Source organism: Drosophila persimilis, unplaced genomic scaffold (genome assembly GCF_003286085.1).
Source record: "Drosophila persimilis strain 14011-0111.01,24,50 unplaced genomic scaffold, DperRS2 tig00000002-arrow-pilon, whole genome shotgun sequence".
NCBI lineage: Eukaryota > Metazoa > Arthropoda > Insecta > Diptera > Drosophilidae > Drosophila > Drosophila persimilis.
In genome coordinates, this window is record NW_020825289.1 from 13,115,486 (window position 1) to 13,134,206 (window position 18,721).

The 18,721-nt window shown below is 44.3% G+C and overlaps 6 protein-coding genes across 6 annotated transcripts in view; 3 read left to right on the forward strand and 3 right to left on the reverse strand.

Moving 5' to 3' along the window:
* Window positions 1-3,097, forward strand: part of LOC6592597 (neurogenic protein mastermind) — a 45,242-nt gene extending 42,145 nt beyond the window's left edge. The window contains exons 3-6 of the mRNA XM_026985176.1: window positions 830-1,118; window positions 1,190-1,278; window positions 1,339-2,350; window positions 2,433-3,097. Coding sequence (XP_026840977.1) covers window positions 830-1,118; window positions 1,190-1,278; window positions 1,339-2,350; window positions 2,433-3,097 — 2,055 coding nt within the window. The remainder of the gene's footprint in view (window positions 1-829; window positions 1,119-1,189; window positions 1,279-1,338; window positions 2,351-2,432) is intronic.
* A 4,657-nt stretch (window positions 3,098-7,754) lies between these two features.
* LOC6592709 (tubulin beta-1 chain) lies at window positions 7,755-11,300 on the forward strand. The gene is made up of 2 exons (XM_002018475.2): window positions 7,755-7,874; window positions 9,966-11,300. The coding sequence occupies exons 1-2, from the start codon at window positions 7,818-7,820 to the stop codon at window positions 11,250-11,252; spliced, it is 1,344 nt and encodes a 447-aa protein (XP_002018511.1). The 5' UTR covers window positions 7,755-7,817; the 3' UTR covers window positions 11,253-11,300.
* A 2,142-nt stretch (window positions 11,301-13,442) lies between these two features.
* On the forward strand, window positions 13,443-14,206 carry LOC6592708 (elongin-C). Its single transcript, XM_002018474.2, has 2 exons — window positions 13,443-13,690; window positions 13,980-14,206. The coding sequence occupies exons 1-2, from the start codon at window positions 13,479-13,481 to the stop codon at window positions 14,119-14,121; spliced, it is 354 nt and encodes a 117-aa protein (XP_002018510.1). The 5' UTR covers window positions 13,443-13,478; the 3' UTR covers window positions 14,122-14,206.
* Window positions 14,207-14,276: 70 nt separating this feature from the next.
* On the reverse strand, window positions 14,277-15,143 carry LOC6592707 (ADP-ribosylation factor-like protein 6). Its single transcript, XM_002018473.2, has 4 exons — window positions 14,965-15,143; window positions 14,765-14,896; window positions 14,573-14,701; window positions 14,277-14,509 (listed from the first exon to the last, which is right to left on the reverse strand). The coding sequence occupies exons 1-4, from the start codon at window positions 15,140-15,142 to the stop codon at window positions 14,343-14,345; spliced, it is 606 nt and encodes a 201-aa protein (XP_002018509.1). The 5' UTR covers window position 15,143; the 3' UTR covers window positions 14,277-14,342.
* A 373-nt stretch (window positions 15,144-15,516) lies between these two features.
* Window positions 15,517-16,632, reverse strand: LOC6592705 (60S ribosomal protein L11). Its single transcript, XM_002018472.2, has 4 exons — window positions 16,612-16,632; window positions 16,305-16,436; window positions 15,938-16,235; window positions 15,517-15,717 (listed from the first exon to the last, which is right to left on the reverse strand). The coding sequence occupies exons 1-4, from the start codon at window positions 16,615-16,617 to the stop codon at window positions 15,587-15,589; spliced, it is 567 nt and encodes a 188-aa protein (XP_002018508.1). The 5' UTR covers window positions 16,618-16,632; the 3' UTR covers window positions 15,517-15,586.
* A 982-nt stretch (window positions 16,633-17,614) lies between these two features.
* Window positions 17,615-18,690, reverse strand: LOC6592704 (NF-kappa-B inhibitor-interacting Ras-like protein). The gene is made up of 2 exons (XM_002018471.2): window positions 18,551-18,690; window positions 17,615-18,303 (listed from the first exon to the last, which is right to left on the reverse strand). The coding sequence occupies exons 1-2, from the start codon at window positions 18,662-18,664 to the stop codon at window positions 17,788-17,790; spliced, it is 630 nt and encodes a 209-aa protein (XP_002018507.1). The 5' UTR covers window positions 18,665-18,690; the 3' UTR covers window positions 17,615-17,787.
* Between the last annotated feature and the right edge of the window lie 31 nt (window positions 18,691-18,721).

The window sequence follows — 18,721 nt, forward strand, 5'->3', positions numbered from 1 at the left end:
CTCAAGATTTCTTTTTGCTGCCTCTGCTGATGCGTGAGAGAGAGAGAGAGGAGTCGACTGGCACGAGGACGATACCCGAGACGAGGACAGCAGCGAGGACGACAGGTTGGAGAGGGATGGCATTGAAATGCCAGCAGAGCGGAGGTCGATCGCTCCCGCCTCTGTCCTCCGTTTATTTTGCATTTCGGCTGCGCCATTCTCGGGCCCATTACAATAACAAATGAATGGCAAATTTGTTGCTTGCCCGACCGTGCGTGCGTGCGAGCGAGCGAAACAGCAGCAGACAGAAAGAGACGCACGTAGTGGACTAGGAAAAAGTGCCGAAAGATTTATGCTTTGCTGTTGTCATCGTCCCTTCTCTCGCTCTCTATATCTCTCTCTCTCTTTGCATTTGCCTCTGAGGGGGTGTGTGAGTGTTTGGCAGTCAATGAGGATTCGAAAGCCATCGTGGCGATAATAAGCTTGAAAGCCTCTCTCTCCCTCTCTCTCTCTTTCTCTTTCTGTCTTTTTCACTCTGTCTGCGAGTGCGTGTGACACATGGAGCTGACAGCCAAAGTGGGGACAGCTTCGAATGGAGTAGGTGTTGGGCGCCCAGGGGTGGGGTGGCTGCTGCAGATCTGTCTCTGGCTGCGGCTTTGCCTGTGGATGCCAAGCAATGTGTCAGGTCTTGGCCTGGGCCAAAATGTGTCGTCTGAGTGGCAATGGGATGGCAAATTAGCAGAGTGGCAGAGCGGCTGGGACACAGACTCACCGCAAAATTCCATATGAATAACATCCTTAACCGCAACGCAATGCATCGTTTCCTTTCCTTTCCATCCCATCCCAACAGGTGTCGGCTGGTCAGCATCTGCATCTGAGTGGCGATATGAAGAGCAATGTCTCCGTGGCCGCCCAACAGGGCGTCTTCTTCAGCCAGCAGCAGGCCCAGCAGCAGCAACAGCAGCAGCAGCAGCAGCAGCAGCCTGGCAACGGCGGAAACAATCCCCAGCAACAGCAGCAGCAACCGCATGGCGGAAATGCTGGAGCTGGAGTGGGCGTCGGAGTGGGCGTGGGCCAGGGCGGACCCAATCCCGGACAGCAGCAGCAGCAACCAAATCAAAATATGAGCAACGCAAACGGTAAGTGTCCCAACCTCTCTCCCTCCCTCCGCAAAAGCTAATCAATATCGAAAATCGCCTTCCCCTTGCAGTAACCTCCGATGGCTTCTCGCTCTCCCAAAGCCAAAGCATGAGCTTCAGCCAACAGCAGCAGCAGCAGCAGCAACAACAGGCGGCGGCTGCGGCGGCGGCAGCAGCGGCTGCCCAGCAGCAACAGGCAGCCGCCCAACAACAACAGCAGCAGCAGCAGCAGGTGCCGCCCAACATGCGGCAGCGTCAGACGCAGGCGCAAGCGGCAGCTGCAGCAGCGGCGGCAGCAGCGGCGCAGGCGCAGGCAGCGGCAAATGCAAACGGACCCAACGTCCCGCTCATGCAGCAGGGACCACAGGGTCCGGGCGTTGGAGTGGGTGTGGGCGTTGGGGTAGGCGTCGGCAACGGGGGCGGCGGAGGCATGCCCAGCAATGGGCCCGCCGGTGGACCCAGCAACGGTGCAATGAATCAGATGGGAGGACCCATGGGCGGCATGCCGGGCATGCAGATGGGCGGACCCATGAACCCAATGCAGATGAACCCGAACGCGGCTGGCCCCAATGCCCAGATGATGATGGGCGGCGGGGGAGGCGGGGTTGGGTCAGGTCCCGGCCAGGTTCCAGGCCCTGGGCCTAACCAGGCCAAGTTCCTGCAGCAACAGCAGATGATGCGCGCCCAGGCCATGCAGCAGCAGCAGCAGCACATGTCCGGCGCGCGTCCCCCTCCGCCGGAGTACAATGCCACCAAAGCGCAGCTGATGCAGGCCCAGATGATGCAGCAGACGGTGGGTGGGGGCGGTGTTGGTGTGGGCGGAGTCGGAGGAGTGGGCGTGGGCGGCGGTGGAGGCGGAAACGGCGGAGGGCGCTTCCCCAACAGCGCTGCCCAGGCGGCAGCCATGCGCCGCATGACCCAGCAGCCGATCCCTCCCTCCGGACCGATGATGCGACCCCAGCACGCGGCCATGTACATGCAGCAGCACGGCGTAGCTGGCGGCGGTCCACGTGGCGGAATGGGAGGTCCGTACGGCGGCGGCGGAGCGGGCGGACCCATGGGTGGGCCCCAGCAGCGTCCACCCAATGTCCAAGTGACTCCCGACGGCATGCCCATGGGATCGCAGCAGGAATGGCGGCACATGATGATGTCCCAGCAGCAGTCACAGATGGGCTTCGGCGGCCCCGGACCCGGGGGCCCCATGCGGCAGGGCCCAGGCGGTTTCAATAGTGGTGAGTGGAATGAAGATGGCCTCCGTGTCGCTGCATTTATTAACTTGATTGGTTTCCCCTACACCTCTCCCTCCCTTAACAGGAAACTTCATGCCCAACGGAGCCCCTAATGCGCCTGGCAATGGACCAAATGGCGGCGGCGCTGGCATGATGTCCGGTCCGAATGTACCGCAAATGCAACTGACTCCAGCCCAGATGCAGCAGCAACTGATGCGCCAGCAACAGCAACAGCAGCAGCAACAGCACATGGGACCCGGAGCAGGCGGTAATATGCAGATGCAACAGCTCCTGCAGCAGCAGCAGTCGGCGGCCGGCGGCAACATGATGGCCAGCCAGATGCAGATGTCCAGCATGCACATGACGCAGACCCAGCAGCAGATCACTATGCAGCAGCAGCAGCAGTTTGTCCAAAGCACCACCACGACCACGCACCAGCAGCAGCAGCTGTTGCAGATGCAGGGTCAGGGCCAGGGAGGCGGTCCGGGATCGGCCAGCAACAACAACGGAGGTGGCGGTGGCGGCGGCGTCGGTGCCGGTGGGGTGGGAGCGGGTGGTGGCAACGCATCCAACACGATTGCCAGTGCCAGCTCGATAAGCCAGACGATCAACTCGGTGGTGGCCAACTCGAATGACTTGTGTCTCGAATTCCTGGACAACCTGCCCGTGGACAGCAATTTCTCCACGCAGGATCTGATCAACTCCCTCGACAACGACAACTTCAATCTGCAGGACTTTAATATACCGTAGATTCGTTGAAGTAGTCTCCACCATACACCAGCACCACCACACACACCACCAGCACCACCAGCACCACCACATTGTTGCCTCAGTTTTGTTCACAATTTTTGTTTTGTTGCCTATTGTTGTTATTGGTCTTGGCCAACCCCATCCCGAAACGAAACGAGCCCGACCCAGGCCCCTGCCCCTGCACCTGCCCCTGCCCATGCCCATGCCCCGTCCCTGCCAATGAAGTTACTTTGTTTGTTAATTGTGTGTGTGTATTTATACCTACTCGTGCGGGTGTACGAGTATACCTAAGCTAAGTTCGTTCGTCTATGTACTATAATTTCTAGTTTTGCCGGCTCCACTGTAGCGCAACGTATCTTGTCGTTACGTATCGTATCGTATCGTAGCGAATGTATTATCCGACCTTAGACAGGGTCCAAGGTGCAGGGCGTGCGGCCGCTGGGCGTGGTAGCGGCTAGAGTTCGCAAGACATTCCATACAACCATTTAACCATATGCCAGGCCATCAATCAACTGAGGAAAATCAAAAAGTATTCACAAGTACTTTAAAATCAACCAAAATACACTGTCGCTAATGCGTACGTAGTCAGAGTCGCAGCAGAAGCGACCTGCCACGCCACGCCTCGCCACGGCACCAGAACACTTAAGCACTTGTACTTAATGCAAATTTTGTGCCACGCCCAGTGCGTTGTGCGCCGCCCCCCACTTCGTTTGATTACTTAAGCAAAAGCCGCAAGAAAAAAGAACAAAGATTTTACAACAAGAAAAAAAAAACCATAAGCAATGGAGAGCAAAAGCAAAAAAGAACCAACAACAAAAGGAAGAGACAACAACAAAACAAAACAAAAACACAAAATAGTTGTACATTTTATATTGTATGTATTTAATTTTATTTAGTTTTTATAAAACAAAAAATCGACAGACAAGCAAAAAACTAAAAAAAAAAAAAAAAAAAATGAACAAAAAAATGGGGGGAAAACGAAATCGAGAATCAATCGGAAGAATGAGCAAAAATATTGGTGATATTTTAAATGCTTAAACAAAAATTGAAAAATAAAAGAGAAATAACGAATCAAATTAGAAATCAACAAAAAGCAAAAACACAAACACAGACACACAAAGGAGGAACCGTGGAAGCGAGAGGAGAGGGGAGAACTTTTAAAAACAAAACAAAATCCATTCGTGAATGAGAAACAGTTATTATTATTATAATTATAATTATTATTGTACATTGATTTTTTAATTGAATTCATTTTTAAATGGAATTTTTAAAAGCGGAGCAACAGTGCGACAAAAGCGCAAACAAAACATATTTAACAAATATACACTATATATACGGAAATATTATATATACATACAACTATGCGTAGTTTTTGGTAGTGAAACGTAATTTTTAGTAGTTTGTTAAATAAATTGATATAAAAACACAAACACACACATAATATTCAAACATACATACATACACATCCGCATATACGCGTATACACGCGACTCGATATATATATATATATATATTTGACTATTGTAAAAGCAGCGCTAACGATTCGATTTACGAGTATAGTGTATGTGTAATTAGTCCTAAGGAGCCACAAAATGTTTTGAGAAAGTAAGGAGAGATCGAAATTTATATTTAATGCATGCGCCTGGCCGCATTACCAAGTGATGCCATGCCACGCCCACACAGAAAACTATAGTGAGGAATAGGAGAAACGGGACACTATTCAGCAGAAAATAAGCTAAAGAAAACGCCAGAGATTCCAGCAATGAAATTATTGTACGACAACTAATTAGAGCAATTCCATAAGTCCATAAGTTAGACGTTCCGTTGAGGCCATAGAAATTTTGAACCAGGCACTCGGATGCCACTTCCACAGATCTTCTACTTACAATATATAGTTACAGAAACAGACATACATACAGACAGCTCACAGCCATTTTTGCAGTGTTTACCGTGATTCGGAAGGGTCAGCAGGAATACGAGTATGTAGGAACAAGAGCTCGACTCCACAGCACACGCCTAGCAAAAGATATACACATATACATAATACATACATCTAAAAACTAACAGAGAAAAAGAACAAGTATTTAAGCCGCAAACAAACAAAAACGAAGGAAATCTAACAAAATTTACTATTACAATTATAAATGAATAAAAATACGCGAATTGTAGTTTGTAACTAATGCTAAATGATATGGATACGAGATGATGATTTGTTTATAATTATTATACGAAAACCGCAAATTATATATACACTATTATTAAATACAAATTATATATTATATATATACACGCATATTATTACTATATACAATACGGCATATTATTATTACATATATATTTCAACGCGAAAGCAAACTAGCGAGCTAGACCGTACGGTGATCTGATCGTTGAGATGCCACCTCGATACGCAGATCCATTGATCAGTTGCCCTGCGAAGCTTGGGCCAGAAAGAAACGAGAAAATCATAACTTAATATCAATTAACAAGAAGGCCAACCAAAACTTTAATTATTTGAAATACGAAAACAGCGAGATATTTTCTGTAAGCCTACGTCTCTGAATTCGAAGAAAGTCAAATTTTGCTCGAGCAAGCCTTTTTGGATTAGTGTTTGTTTGGCCAACATTGATTGGTGCACGGGTCTTCTGATTGCCGTTTGTTGTCCTCCGAGAAACAAAATAAAATGTTGGGAAGCAAATCAAACATTTATAGATGTTCTTTTAATATTAAAGAAAACAGAACGAAAGTAACAAAATAAAATAGAAAAATATTACTTTTGTAAATAAATTTTAACTTGTTTTTATACCAATCTGTACTATGCTGAGAGAGTGAAATGGCATTCCATTAAAGAAGCACGCGCAACTCAGACGAGGGAGGAGATGAGGAGAAGCCTCAGGAGGGAGTATAGGTTGAGCCTCCCGACCTGGGAATGGAGCAGTTCAATTTTAATTTTTTTTAAAAACATCCCTAAGAATGTTCTTCTTAACAGTTGAGCACATAAGGGCTCCCCGGTGGCAGAACAACCGAAGACATTTAGTTCGGTTTAAGTAGAGCAATTTTGAACAAATGTGGCACACACCTCATGTTGCCTACATTTTATATACCGTGAAGTACGTGAAATTGAAGCACCGCAGGACAAGAACTTTATGTGATCAAGGATGTTAACAGGAACGAAAACCACTCTCAATTTTGGCACTACCGAGATAGATAAATCTAATCAGATAAGATAAAGAAATGTAAGTTACATGAAAAAAAGCTTGCAGTGGCGCCGTCTGTATATATTCTTATGGACTAAAATCATTACGTCATATAAATACCAACAGATGTCGTATTGGTGATGATATATTTTGGTGGTATATTTTTATGAGAAAATGTTTGTCATCCCAGGCTCCGTAGGTATCAGGATCGAGATAAATATATACAAGACTCTAATAATACACTTGAATATGTCTAAAACGTATCAATTTTAGAAAAGGTCATAATAAATTACATTTGATCTTCATATAAAATTAACGAAATAGGGTGTACAAAGGCCTATACACGCATCATGTCTTCAAATACCAGCAACATTGCGACTCGAAAGTATCGATGGGATTTGCTCTCTATTTTTTTATGGGATATCCTCTCTTCGTGGAGGGATTTTTTCTCTCCACAATGTCCCTTTTCAGCTCAACAATGTCCCATTCCCTACTCACTTACGTTTTCTTACGTGTTATGCTGCTGGCAACAATCAATTTGTATGGGAAAGACTCATGTGCCGTGAAATCGAGCAGCATTGTTCCACAACATTGCGCGGATAAGCAACATTTTGCATACCCTGGGAAATGGATGTTATGGAACTGAGAAAATGTTGGTCATATAATGCACCAATAAGGGCCAAAACTATTCAGTCTCTGGTTTAACGATATTTTGAAGTTTGTGGTCTTCTCACTGAAACCAAATATGGGTATCGGGATCGAGATATATTTACAAAACCCTCATCATATGCATATGTCTAGAACATAACAATCTGAGATAATTTCTATATTAATTGCGTTTCTAAGCAGCTTCGAAAAACAGTTTCTTCAAATAGGGTATAGCTGAGCACATACTCCGGTGGGCGTGACATTTCATACTCACTTGCGTTGCCACTGTTTTTTTGTTGACCTTTTTTGCTTAAGCCTTGCTTTAGCCAAAATACAATAATAGCAAGGACTAGAAACTAGCCAATCTTGAAGAAAATTTATTCATCAACGGCCTAAAAATATGTGGGCTGGGCTGGATGTTCTATCTAGCTAGTAATATTCGACGGAATATCAAAATTTTGCAATTAGGTTTCCAATTATCGATGGGGAACGATTAACCCATTGTAGGCCAACGGGGTATTTTAATATTCCACCGAAAATAATTCAAATTTAATAGTTTTAGCGCAGTTCAGGAGAGAGATGTCGTTGTTTTGATTTAAGTTCAGAGGAAACATGGCATGGATCCACAAGAATAACGTACAATCGTTAATATTTTCCGCCATTTATCCCCAGCAGTCGAACTATTTAAACAGAGGGGGCTTGGGTGGGCCAAGTTCGATTTCCTATCGATATACGAGACGCTATATATAAATAGCGGTGCACTGCACACAATTTTCAGACAGTATTTTTTTCGCCGACGAAGTGATTTCCGTGCTCGACAAGGCTTTAAGCAAAGAGATAATTTAAGTTAAAAGTTCAAAGATCCATACAAAGACAACATGAGGGAAATCGTACACATTCAAGCTGGTCAGTGCGGCAACCAGATCGGAGCCAAGGTATGTTACTGCCACAGATTCTGTGCATGCTATACTCTTAGAAGATCGGCCAATTAAGTACAGTTGCCAAAATGGCGTCGTTTTTTGCACTGCCCATGTGGCAAAAATGATTGAGACCGCCGCTGGCATTTGCCTACAAAAAACACACATACAGGCGGAGAATTATGTATACATGAAGACGTATGTTTGCGTGCGTACCGGCATCTGTTTGCCTGCTCCCCGCGAGATGCTCTTTCTTCGCTTGCAATTGCCTCTAAAAAACTCGGACACGCCCAAAATTTCTGGGAGCCTGTCTTTTATGTGCCTGTAATTATAGTTTTGGGTGTGTCTGCCTGCAGTTACATTCATCTGTACATACACAGAAAAATGAACGCCAGCCCATGCATGAGTCATTTTCCCTCAAACAAATACTTTCTCAATTTTCCTCTTGAATGTGAAAGCAACTCGGGCTCACAGATGGTGAAGGGTTTGCACAGACATATCACACATACTTCCAAACAGCTCTCATATACATACATATGTATACATTTTCTACTAGTTTGGCTGCCGGTTTTTGCCGCTATGCTTCTAAAGAGAAAACATGACGTCATTTTAACCTAAAATGGCTGAACCGGTTGTCGGTGACCGGTCGTATAAGAGAGAACTATACATATTTTTGTGTATAAGTATGTACTCATTCTATCGATTGTATGTTCATACAAATCGCTATTTTTGCACTCTTGGAGCGGCTTGGCTTCTATCTTATCTACCATGAAAACATTTTCTATTTTTTATTCATGACGGTCCATACAAACACAGTCGCACCTTCCATGCATAAGTGTATGTAGGGGGAAAATCTGCATTTGCTTGTGTGGAGAGGCAGAAATGCAACTTTGGTTTATTTTTATGAGCGAGAAATTTTTCTGCTGCAGAGGCGGCCAAAATGGGGGTAACCATATAGAGGAATTTGCCGCATACTTCGCGAACTCTCGGTCTCTCCTTCCCACTCCATATTTTCTTCTGCACACACACATAGAAAGAAGGGCGGTGCTGCACATGCGTGCGAAAAGGACTGGGACGGTGAAAATTGATGACGAATCCTCTGTATCATCGTCTCCTTCGAGTCCTTTCCGGGAAAATCAATAGCCGTGTCCTGAAAACAACCCCTGAAAAAGCCTAAAACTTCTGGCAGCTGCAACATAACATTTGTTGTGCTCAATGTAAGACTTTATGTGTGTGTATCACCGATGCGGCTTAAAGAGGGTCGGAGAACTGTATACGTGTGTATGTATGTATATGTAGAAGAGCTACCACACAATACAACTTCTTTTTATGAATGTCAACCACGCAGTTTTCTCTGTATGTTTGTATGCATGTACATCGTGTCCTCGCCTTTCTATCGACTTATTTTAGTTAATTATTTTATTTGTTTACTCGACATAAACAACGAAGCAAACTTTTTTTGTCGCGCGCGGTGACGCAATGCCCTGAAAATAGTCGATCTATGCGCCATATGGTCGGTACGCTGAGCCAGAGTTGCAGCTTAACCTCAACCACCGCCAACGCCATTGCCGCTCGCCGTCGCCGTCTGGCCTAAATGTGTGTGTGGGCTGTTTGTGTGTTTGTGGTTGCCTCGCGCCGGTGATGTAAGCGCACTGGGGAAATGTATGAGTGGGAGGAAGGGGGAAGAAGGAAAGCCAAGCCAAGCCTGAGGTCGCCCTGAAAGGTGCGTGGGGTGTCAGGGAAACGGAGAATGGGCGGGGCTGATATTTCCGTCGCCGGCCCACACTGACAATTGCAGAGTCCAATGCCAGACACGACAGATGTGCTCCGCGCTGGGCCCACGCCAGATGACGTTATCGTTGTCGACGCCGGTGTCTGTGTCGGCGGAGTCTCATGAGCCAAGCAACGCACCAAAAATGGCATCGCCTGAGATATGTTAATCAGAGCTCAGGCCATACATAGGTACACAGGCAGACATAGTACATACACATTGTACATTGAATATAGCGCAGAGATCTCGAATGATTAATCAGACCATCAATCAATACTCATACATTTATTGAACTAAATTGTTAATTATGTATTTTCTTTGGTTTCTTTTCTTTATAGTTCTGGGAAATTATCTCCGACGAACATGGCATTGATGCCACCGGTGCCTACCACGGCGACAGCGACTTGCAGCTGGAGCGCATCAACGTGTACTACAATGAGGCGTCCGGAGGCAAATACGTGCCCCGCGCCGTCCTTGTCGACTTGGAGCCCGGCACCATGGACTCTGTTCGGTCCGGCCCCTTCGGCCAGATCTTCAGGCCCGACAACTTTGTGTTCGGACAGTCCGGCGCCGGCAATAACTGGGCCAAGGGTCATTACACAGAGGGCGCCGAGCTGGTCGATTCCGTGCTCGATGTCGTGCGCAAGGAGGCTGAATCCTGCGACTGCCTGCAAGGCTTCCAGCTCACACACTCCCTTGGCGGCGGCACTGGCTCCGGCATGGGTACCCTGCTGATTTCCAAGATCCGCGAGGAATACCCCGACAGAATCATGAACACATACTCGGTTGTGCCCTCGCCCAAGGTGTCGGACACCGTTGTGGAGCCCTACAATGCCACTCTGTCGGTGCACCAGCTGGTCGAGAACACAGACGAGACCTACTGCATCGATAACGAGGCTCTCTACGATATCTGCTTCCGCACCCTCAAACTGACGACCCCCACATACGGCGACTTGAACCATCTGGTCTCGTTGACCATGTCCGGCGTTACTACCTGCCTTCGCTTCCCCGGCCAACTGAATGCTGATCTCCGCAAACTCGCCGTGAACATGGTTCCATTCCCACGTCTCCACTTCTTCATGCCCGGCTTTGCCCCACTCACATCCCGCGGCTCCCAGCAGTACCGCGCCCTCACCGTGCCTGAGCTGACCCAACAGATGTTCGACGCCAAGAACATGATGGCTGCCTGCGATCCCCGTCATGGTCGTTACCTGACTGTCGCCGCCATCTTCCGTGGACGCATGTCCATGAAGGAGGTCGACGAGCAGATGCTGAACATCCAGAACAAGAACAGCTCCTACTTCGTCGAATGGATCCCCAACAACGTGAAGACTGCCGTGTGTGACATCCCGCCCCGTGGCCTGAAAATGTCCGCCACCTTCATTGGCAACTCCACCGCCATCCAGGAGCTCTTCAAGCGCATCTCCGAACAGTTCACTGCTATGTTCCGTCGCAAGGCTTTCTTGCATTGGTACACCGGCGAGGGCATGGACGAGATGGAGTTCACTGAGGCCGAGAGCAACATGAACGATCTGGTCTCTGAGTACCAGCAGTACCAGGAAGCCACTGCCGACGAGGATGCCGAATTCGAGGAGGAGCAAGAGGCTGAGGTTGATGAGAACTAACTTCTCAATTCGATGTTTTGCGAAAAATAAAACCAGGACAAAAGTTCAGTTGTAAAATGTTTCTTTTAACAACGTAATCAATAAAGTCAGATCCATTTTGTTCACATGTCTAATTGCTATTCTCAATATTTTTGTGGTCCTTGAGTCATTACATTGGGGTTAATTAATTAAAATGATCTGATTACGTTGAGCTACATAAGAGTTAAACCGAGTTTTACGAACTGTTGAAGGATGGGTTTGTGACTAGACTAAACGGCTACATATGTATGTACAAATTTGCCAAAATAGGGCGTGCAGAGAACGCGGCCATTGATTTGGGCATTAATCAACATCCATTAGCAAATTTTAACCTGCCCCAACGTTATATAAGTTAGACCCAGAAAATGCCCATTATTCAGGAATCGGACTGGATTGGAGGTGATTCTATTCAGTTTTCTTTCTAAAATCGGCCAACCTTCATCATAAATCAGATAAGTTGATTTATTAAAATATTATCGCCAAGTATGACGTCACAGATATTTTGTAAGAAGTTGTTTGGCTTTCCAGCACTGCACTATTGATTCCAGGGATACCATGCGATTTAATTGGGATAGAAATCGTTGTCAAAACGACTTACTTAAACGACTTTTCTCGACTTGCGACTTAATTTCTGTATATTTTTGACGTCGAAATTGGGTTTATATTTACGGTATATAAAGGTATACTTAATCAACCAATCTATTAAAGATAAATTTCAGAACATAGGGAATAGAAAATTCCAAACGCACCTTTTTTAAACTTCACTCTCTCAAATCGTACTTCTCTGCATAATTTATTCCAATGGATTGCACTCATGTTTTTATATGGTAGGTACTTTATCTCCTTGTCACTCATTTACTTTTAAAAAATTCCACCTTGGCGCGCAGCTCTATCTAGAATTTCCCTACATGTACTTTACATGTAGCAAAAGTGTACCTAACATATAAAAATAGGAAATTTGTGTTGACCTTTGTTGTTTAACCCTTATTTTAAACAAAATCAAATAAAAGAGACTACTCTTGTAGAAAATTGTTTTATCAATCGTATAAAATTATCTGTTCAGGGCTGAAAGTTCTAACTAGTTAGTAATCTTAAGCCGAACATAAAAATCGAGGATATGATTCTCTATCATGTACAGCGAACGATTAGACCTTTGTGTAACTCCACGAAAATTATAAATTTTGACTAGCTTTAACGCAGCTCAGGTGAAAGACATCATGGAAATTTTTTTTTAGGAAATTAACTCAAGTCATTCACCTGTTCAAATAAAGGAGGGTTAAGTGGGTTAAGCTGGATTTTTATCGGTACATTTGCGGTATATTTGAGTGTCAGACCGTATATCAGGGTGAACGTTTCTGGAATTTGTAATACTTTTCGATATTTTTTGAGGTAAACATTAAACCGACGGTATATTTACGGTATATCGGTAATTTTTTATCAATCTTTAAATTTCATTTTCAACGGTATATAGAAATCCAATAATAGCAAGTATTTCGAATAGACCAATCATGTATAGAATTGATTCATCAATCGAATTTGAGTTCCCGCAGTTCGCTTTAGCAACAATGAGTCCCATTCCATACACAAACATGTTGCTAATTCCATGCACACATACCCTGGGGGAAATGGATGTTATAGAATTGTGAAAATGTTTGTCTTCCAAGGCTCAGTAGGTATCAGGATCGAGATAAATATATGCAAGATACTAATAATGTACTTGAATGTGTCTAAAGAATATCAATTTGAGAAAAGGTCCTAACAAATTACGTTTCATCTTCACATAAAATTGACAAAATAGGGTGTACAAAGGTTATACACGCAGCATGTCATCAAATACCAGTTGTTGAACTATTTTGTTTAAACCTTGTTTTAATCAAAATACAATAAAAGCCAGGACTAAAAACTAACCAATTGTGTAGAAAATTGATTCATTAATGGGCTAAAATTATGTGGGCACGGCTAAATGTTCTATATAGCCAATAATATTCAACGGAATATCAATAACGAGGAATATTAAAATAGAACTTGAATTCGTTAGTATATTTACGGTATATTTTTAAAATGAGATGGTATATTTTGGTATACTTCTGAGGTATATTTTTCCGATAAGTCAGTATATTCGATTGACACAAGTAAGTTGAAAAAATAAATAAAATAGGGCAAATTTTTGCAAATAAATGCTTTTTACCGAAATCTGTTCCAACAAAGATGATAGCAATGGATGAGCAGCGCAGCGACAAAATCTATGGCGGATGCGAGGGCCCGGACGCCATGTATGTCAAGCTAATTTCGTCGGACGGCCATGAATTTATTGTAAAACGGGAACACGCTCTCACCTCTGGAACCATCAAGGCGATGTTATCCGGCCCAGGACAATTTGCCGAGAACGAGGCTAATGAAGTGCACTTTCGGGAGATTCCGTAAGTTCAATCCAAACTGCAGTCCCGCTGGGGGCTATCTTAGGCCGCATAATCCATTCTGACCTATTGACCGGCGGCGACTTTGCACAATACATACACACATCATTCCATAGAGGCATGCATGAATGTGTGGATGCACATTAGTGCTGAAACACACTAAACTTAAAGAAAATGCCCAGTTTCTTTAAATGATAATCAAATCGTACATTCTGCATACGTTTTGAGGACACTCGTGCTTTTGGGATTACCAACCACCGACTGAGCTGATATTCGTGTTGTTTATTTTCAGGTCGCACGTCTTACAAAAGGTCTGCATGTACTTCACTTACAAAGTACGCTACACCAATAGTTCCACTGAAATACCCGAGTTTCCAATTGCACCAGAGATCGCATTAGAACTTTTAATGGCGGCTAACTTCCTAGACTGCTAAATTATTGGTTAACTTTATATACTTTATTATCAATTAAACAAGGGGAAAGCAAACTTGAATAAAGCCTAATTTTTGCCTGTGTTAATTTTTAATGAATCAAGATGATTGTCTCTGTAGGCGAGAAAAAAAATAAAATTCTGTTAATTTCTTAAACGACAATAATTCCTTGTTTAAAAATAACCCTTTTATTTAACTGAAGAAACATTCGCAGGCTTTGAGCATCATTTGCTATGCTTGGACTTGGCTTTGGAGGCGTCCTTGTTGCTTAGCATGGCGAAGCGCATTTGCTGGACCAGCCACTGGACACCTTCGCCGAGGCCCTCGCCGGATATGGCATTGCTGGAGCAGATGTGCCAGGGTTTCTCCTTGATGTTTTCCAAACTGAGTGCTAAAAAGTTATGGTCGATATGTATTTACTGACACACATAGTTATGAGGAGAACTGGGAGCACCTGCTGCTATTTTGACGCTGGATAGGGAATCCTCTGCGTCCGATTTGTTTCCATAAAAAAGAATTGGCACAGTTCGATTGCACAAATGGGGATGCTGTAGCACCAGATCCAACTCATCTTTCACCACAACTGAAATGTAAAGGATAGCTGAGCAATTGGATGTGGAATCAATGTGAATTCATGTTAAGATACCGAATCTCATGCGATCACTGGAGTCAATGACGTATATAATCCCCTGGCAGTTCTTGAACTGATGCTCCCAAAGGTTCCTGTAGCGTGTGGCGCCCGACATATCGATCGCCTTTATGCTAACTCCTGCCATGCCTGTGCAAGAATGATAGATATTCATCAATGGAAGAGGTAGGCATAGCATTCGTCCTGGCGGAACTTACTGTAAAACTGCTCCACCATAAAGCCCACTGTGGGAACCATAATGGCTGACTGGTCACCCGGTTTCTTGAAGTGGTTGACTATCGTGGATTTGCCGCTGTTGTTCAGGCCCAGTACTAGAATCGTCATTTTGTCCTTTTTGATTTTAATCAAATCGGCCAAATTGTGCAACATTCCCATTTTACTGTTTAACTGGCATCCGCCGCAATTGTTTATAAGCTTCACTACGATGTTTCTGACATGTTTGGCCCCGCAAAGGACTTTGGATTGCCATGGCAACAATATCCTCAGTGTGAAGGCATCGATTTATTGAAAGTTTCGACTGCCTTCAACTTTAGCACCTGCTACTACCACTCCCGCTGTGGCCGCAGAAATTTCAAGTTCACCTTCTGGCTGACTTTGGCCAACTCGCCCTCGCCCACACCTGAACAACAACTGGGGCATGGAAACATTAACACTGCTCGAGTATAGTATGTACATGTAGCATATCGAGCTATTTCTTCGTGGATTATTTCCTAATCTCAATCTAAATCAAAACTTATATAAAACATGAATAACGTTTCGACAGAATCCAAGGTTTATTGTAGAATTCATCTTAAAAAAACATTGTTACGATAGGAGCTTCTACTGTTTCTTGCTGTTCAGAATGATGCCATCGTACTTCTGCTGGAACCATTTCATGGCATCCTCCTTTGTCAGGCGGTGAGGGAAGCCCACAGTTCCGGACTTGCGCTTCCTGTGGTTCACATTGTAGCCTGAAACGGTGTAAAAAGAATAGGTAAGAAATATGCCAACAAGGTTTTGGAAAAATTCAGATAATGTGGAAATTGTACCGTATGGATTCGCATTAGTGCAAATCCCTTTGAGCACATCTTCATTTCTTTGCGCACATTTACTGAGTATCAATGCCTAGTCTGGTAGAGATACCTAATTAAGTGCACATTCGCTTAACGGCGAAGTTTTTCTCTTGCTTACCTGGACGGCCCAGGACGACGTAGAAGTCCAGACCATAGATACCGATCGAGGGATCGTACTTAATACCCAAATCGATATGTTCCTGGATGCCGAAACCGAAGTTGCCGGTGGAGGAGAAGTTGTCGCGTCTCAGCTCGTACTCGCGCACCTTCAGACCACGCTCCAAAATCTCTTCAGCCTTGGCGCCGCGCACGGTGCAGTGGACAGCGATCTTCTCATTACGACGAATGCCGAAGGAACGCACTGTGTAGCGGGCCTTGGAGAACACTGGCTGCTGGCCAGTCAGCTGCTCCAGCACCTGTGTTTGAAGACAGTTTTTAGTTTACTTGAACAGACAACAGTCGTGTGTACACAAAAGAATAGTTACCTTAGCGGCACGGGTCAGCCTATCACCGGATTCACCAACGCAGATGTTCAAGCACAGCTTCCTGATGTGCAGGTCGCGCATCGGGTTCTTCGCCGGGTCGCGCTTAATTTTGGGTTCCTTCTTAGCAACGGCCTGAAACAATCAATGAATTTCGTTACTTGGGAGCCGTATTCGCGTTAAATATAGCTTCGGGTGGCATATTGCGAACGTCCACATAGTTTTGACGATTTCACTTTTCACAAATATAGGTAAATAATAGCCGATGCGGGGCAATTTATACGCCACTCAAAATTTCGTATAAACCTACCGCCATTATGGTATGTGGGAAAGAAAGGAAAGAAGCGTGTTACAGTTCAGTGTCATCTAGAGACAGTAGAGCCTGCAAAACCATCGATATTTCAATGTTACAATATTTGTGGACTATCGATGTTTTTCCTCTGAAATACGAACGGTGCAATGTGATTGACTTTGTAGGTAATTTAGGGAAATTTTAAGAATTTTAATTGCTTCTGTATTATTCCGTATTATGCAGTCTGTGGAAATGGAAATATTTTCATAATATTTTCGGAAGATGTACGTAGGACCTGAGTACCCCTCTTATTTTTATGAGTACCACAACTGTCACTATTGAATGATATCGATGTTTCCCTCTACAATTTTGAATGGCCTAGTTAATAGTTGCCATGAAAAAGAAAAAATAGAAAAAAAAGAAAATTATAGCCTAGATTGACTAACTCAGACGAAATATTTGGTCGACCAAATCAGGGATGATAGTCGTATGGAAGCGATATAAAATCTGAGATCGAAAGTGCAGAGATCTGTGCGATATTAACTGCCGTACCGTACTAGAATATGTCGGCATATCCCGGAAAATACCAAACTTTTTAGTGCCAATGACCATTGCATTCTTGTAAAACTGGAGCCGTTCAAAATATCCGTTGACCCCATATATTCACTTTCATTAGCTTAATTTGGTCGTAAATGAATTAAAATGAATTCAGAAATTCGAAGCACCATTTCAACAATTAAAGATATTAGAATGAGTAATTAGCACCCGGAGCAATAGCCGTATGCCACTGCATTTCAATTTAAGAGGGGGGCGCAGCATTAAAACTCTTTTAGAGACAATTCTCTAGAATTTATGATTTGTTGATGGAATTGGTGGATTCGCAACTTAAGAGAAACGGTAATGAAAAAACTGGGCCTAAAAACTTACGCCATTGGAAATAATAGTGTAGTGTCATATGTATGTAATATTAGGCTTATTTACCAACAGGTTGACTATCTTGAAATGAATGCATTACAAAGACTTTTTGTAATAAATACTAAATATTTAATTGGACACTCACAGACATCAATATAAGTACAATTAAAGCAGCGCATTGAAAGGCATGTAAACAGTAGACAAATTAAGACATAAATAATACCCCCATACCCATTAGTTAGTAGTTCGCAATTTGAGACTAAATATATTTGTAGGAATCTACGCCTCGCTCTTTTGCCGATTCTGCATGACCTGGCGCAGTTGCGGGAACGTGCTTTTTGTCTGTGCTGGATGAACACGAGCGCACAGAGACGTGAACGGCTCGTACAATGAAGGGCGTTCCATGGCATTGACTGTGTAGTGCTTTATACGCTCCCGCTGGCACCAGATGTTTGCCCGGTCCATAATCTTTTCGACGGGGTTAGGCGTTGTTGGTGGTGTGTCCCTCTTAGCCCGGGCTCGCACATTGGCCAGTACAATGACAGGGATTTCCTTCTTTTCCTTATGCTTGTCAATGTCTGACTTAATGTCTGCCAGCATATCTAAGCTTCGTGGATCAATGGGGTCATAGACCAATACAAAAGCATCAGGGAATTGTAAGTAGTGCCGCGGCAATTGAGCCGCCTGCTCGCCCTGCAGTCCAGCTGTGTCGTAGATGCGTAATGTTTCACGAGCCCCTCCACGGCCCGTGTCGCAGCTGGCAACATAGATGTCCTCAATGGTAGGATGGAGTTCCTGAAGCAAACAAATTTTGTTTTAAATGCACGCTTTCACATTTATGAATTCAGTTTATGTAGGTCTTTAGCGGGGCAGGAGGTGTATCGCAGTACTCGTGATACTCTTAGTGCACTCTTACAATGTCTACGTTTCATTAAATGAATCAAAATCAATTTCAATTCGAAAATAGTTTTTGTTTGTATGCAGCACACTGCACACACACTGCCCCACTTAGGCCGTGCTAAATCTTGTTTTGTCTACTCACTGTGTCTGGATTTAGGTTTCCATAAACCAACTGCTCAATTACTGTTGTCTTACCAACGCCTTTCATGCCACATACCAACACCTTGCCAACTTTACCAACTTTTGCGTTGAGCATTTTAGTTTTTACGTTTTTAAGTCTTGTAGGGGTGTCATATATTTAATTATCGGTGCA

Excerpts from the sequence above, each read along its gene's own strand:
- LOC6592709 (XM_002018475.2), top strand. The coding sequence starts at position 7,818 with ATGAGGGAAATCGTACACATTCAAGCTGGTCAGTGCGGCAACCAGATC. Across the intron at positions 7,875-9,965 it reads GCAACCAGATCGGAGCCAAG|TTCTGGGAAATTATCTCCGA; the intron begins GTATGTTACTGC and ends TTTTCTTTATAG.
- LOC6592708 (XM_002018474.2), top strand. The coding sequence starts at position 13,479 with ATGATAGCAATGGATGAGCAGCGCAGCGACAAAATCTATGGCGGATGC. Across the intron at positions 13,691-13,979 it reads GTGCACTTTCGGGAGATTCC|GTCGCACGTCTTACAAAAGG; the intron begins GTAAGTTCAATC and ends GTTTATTTTCAG.
- LOC6592707 (XM_002018473.2), bottom strand. The coding sequence starts at position 15,142 with ATGGGAATGTTGCACAATTTGGCCGATTTGATTAAAATCAAAAAGGAC. Across the intron at positions 14,897-14,964 it reads TATGGTGGAGCAGTTTTACA|GCATGGCAGGAGTTAGCATA; the intron begins GTAAGTTCCGCC and ends ATTCTTGCACAG. Across the intron at positions 14,510-14,572 it reads CAGCGTCAAAATAGCAGCAG|CACTCAGTTTGGAAAACATC; the intron begins GTGCTCCCAGTT and ends ATAACTTTTTAG.
- LOC6592705 (XM_002018472.2), bottom strand. Across the intron at positions 16,236-16,304 it reads GGCTGACCCGTGCCGCTAAG|GTGCTGGAGCAGCTGACTGG; the intron begins GTAACTATTCTT and ends CTTCAAACACAG. Across the intron at positions 15,718-15,937 it reads CGTCGTCCTGGGCCGTCCAG|GCTACAATGTGAACCACAGG; the intron begins GTAAGCAAGAGA and ends ACACCGTTTCAG.
- LOC6592704 (XM_002018471.2), bottom strand. The coding sequence starts at position 18,664 with ATGCTCAACGCAAAAGTTGGTAAAGTTGGCAAGGTGTTGGTATGTGGC. Across the intron at positions 18,304-18,550 it reads GAAACCTAAATCCAGACACA|GAACTCCATCCTACCATTGA; the intron begins GTGAGTAGACAA and ends TGTTTGCTTCAG.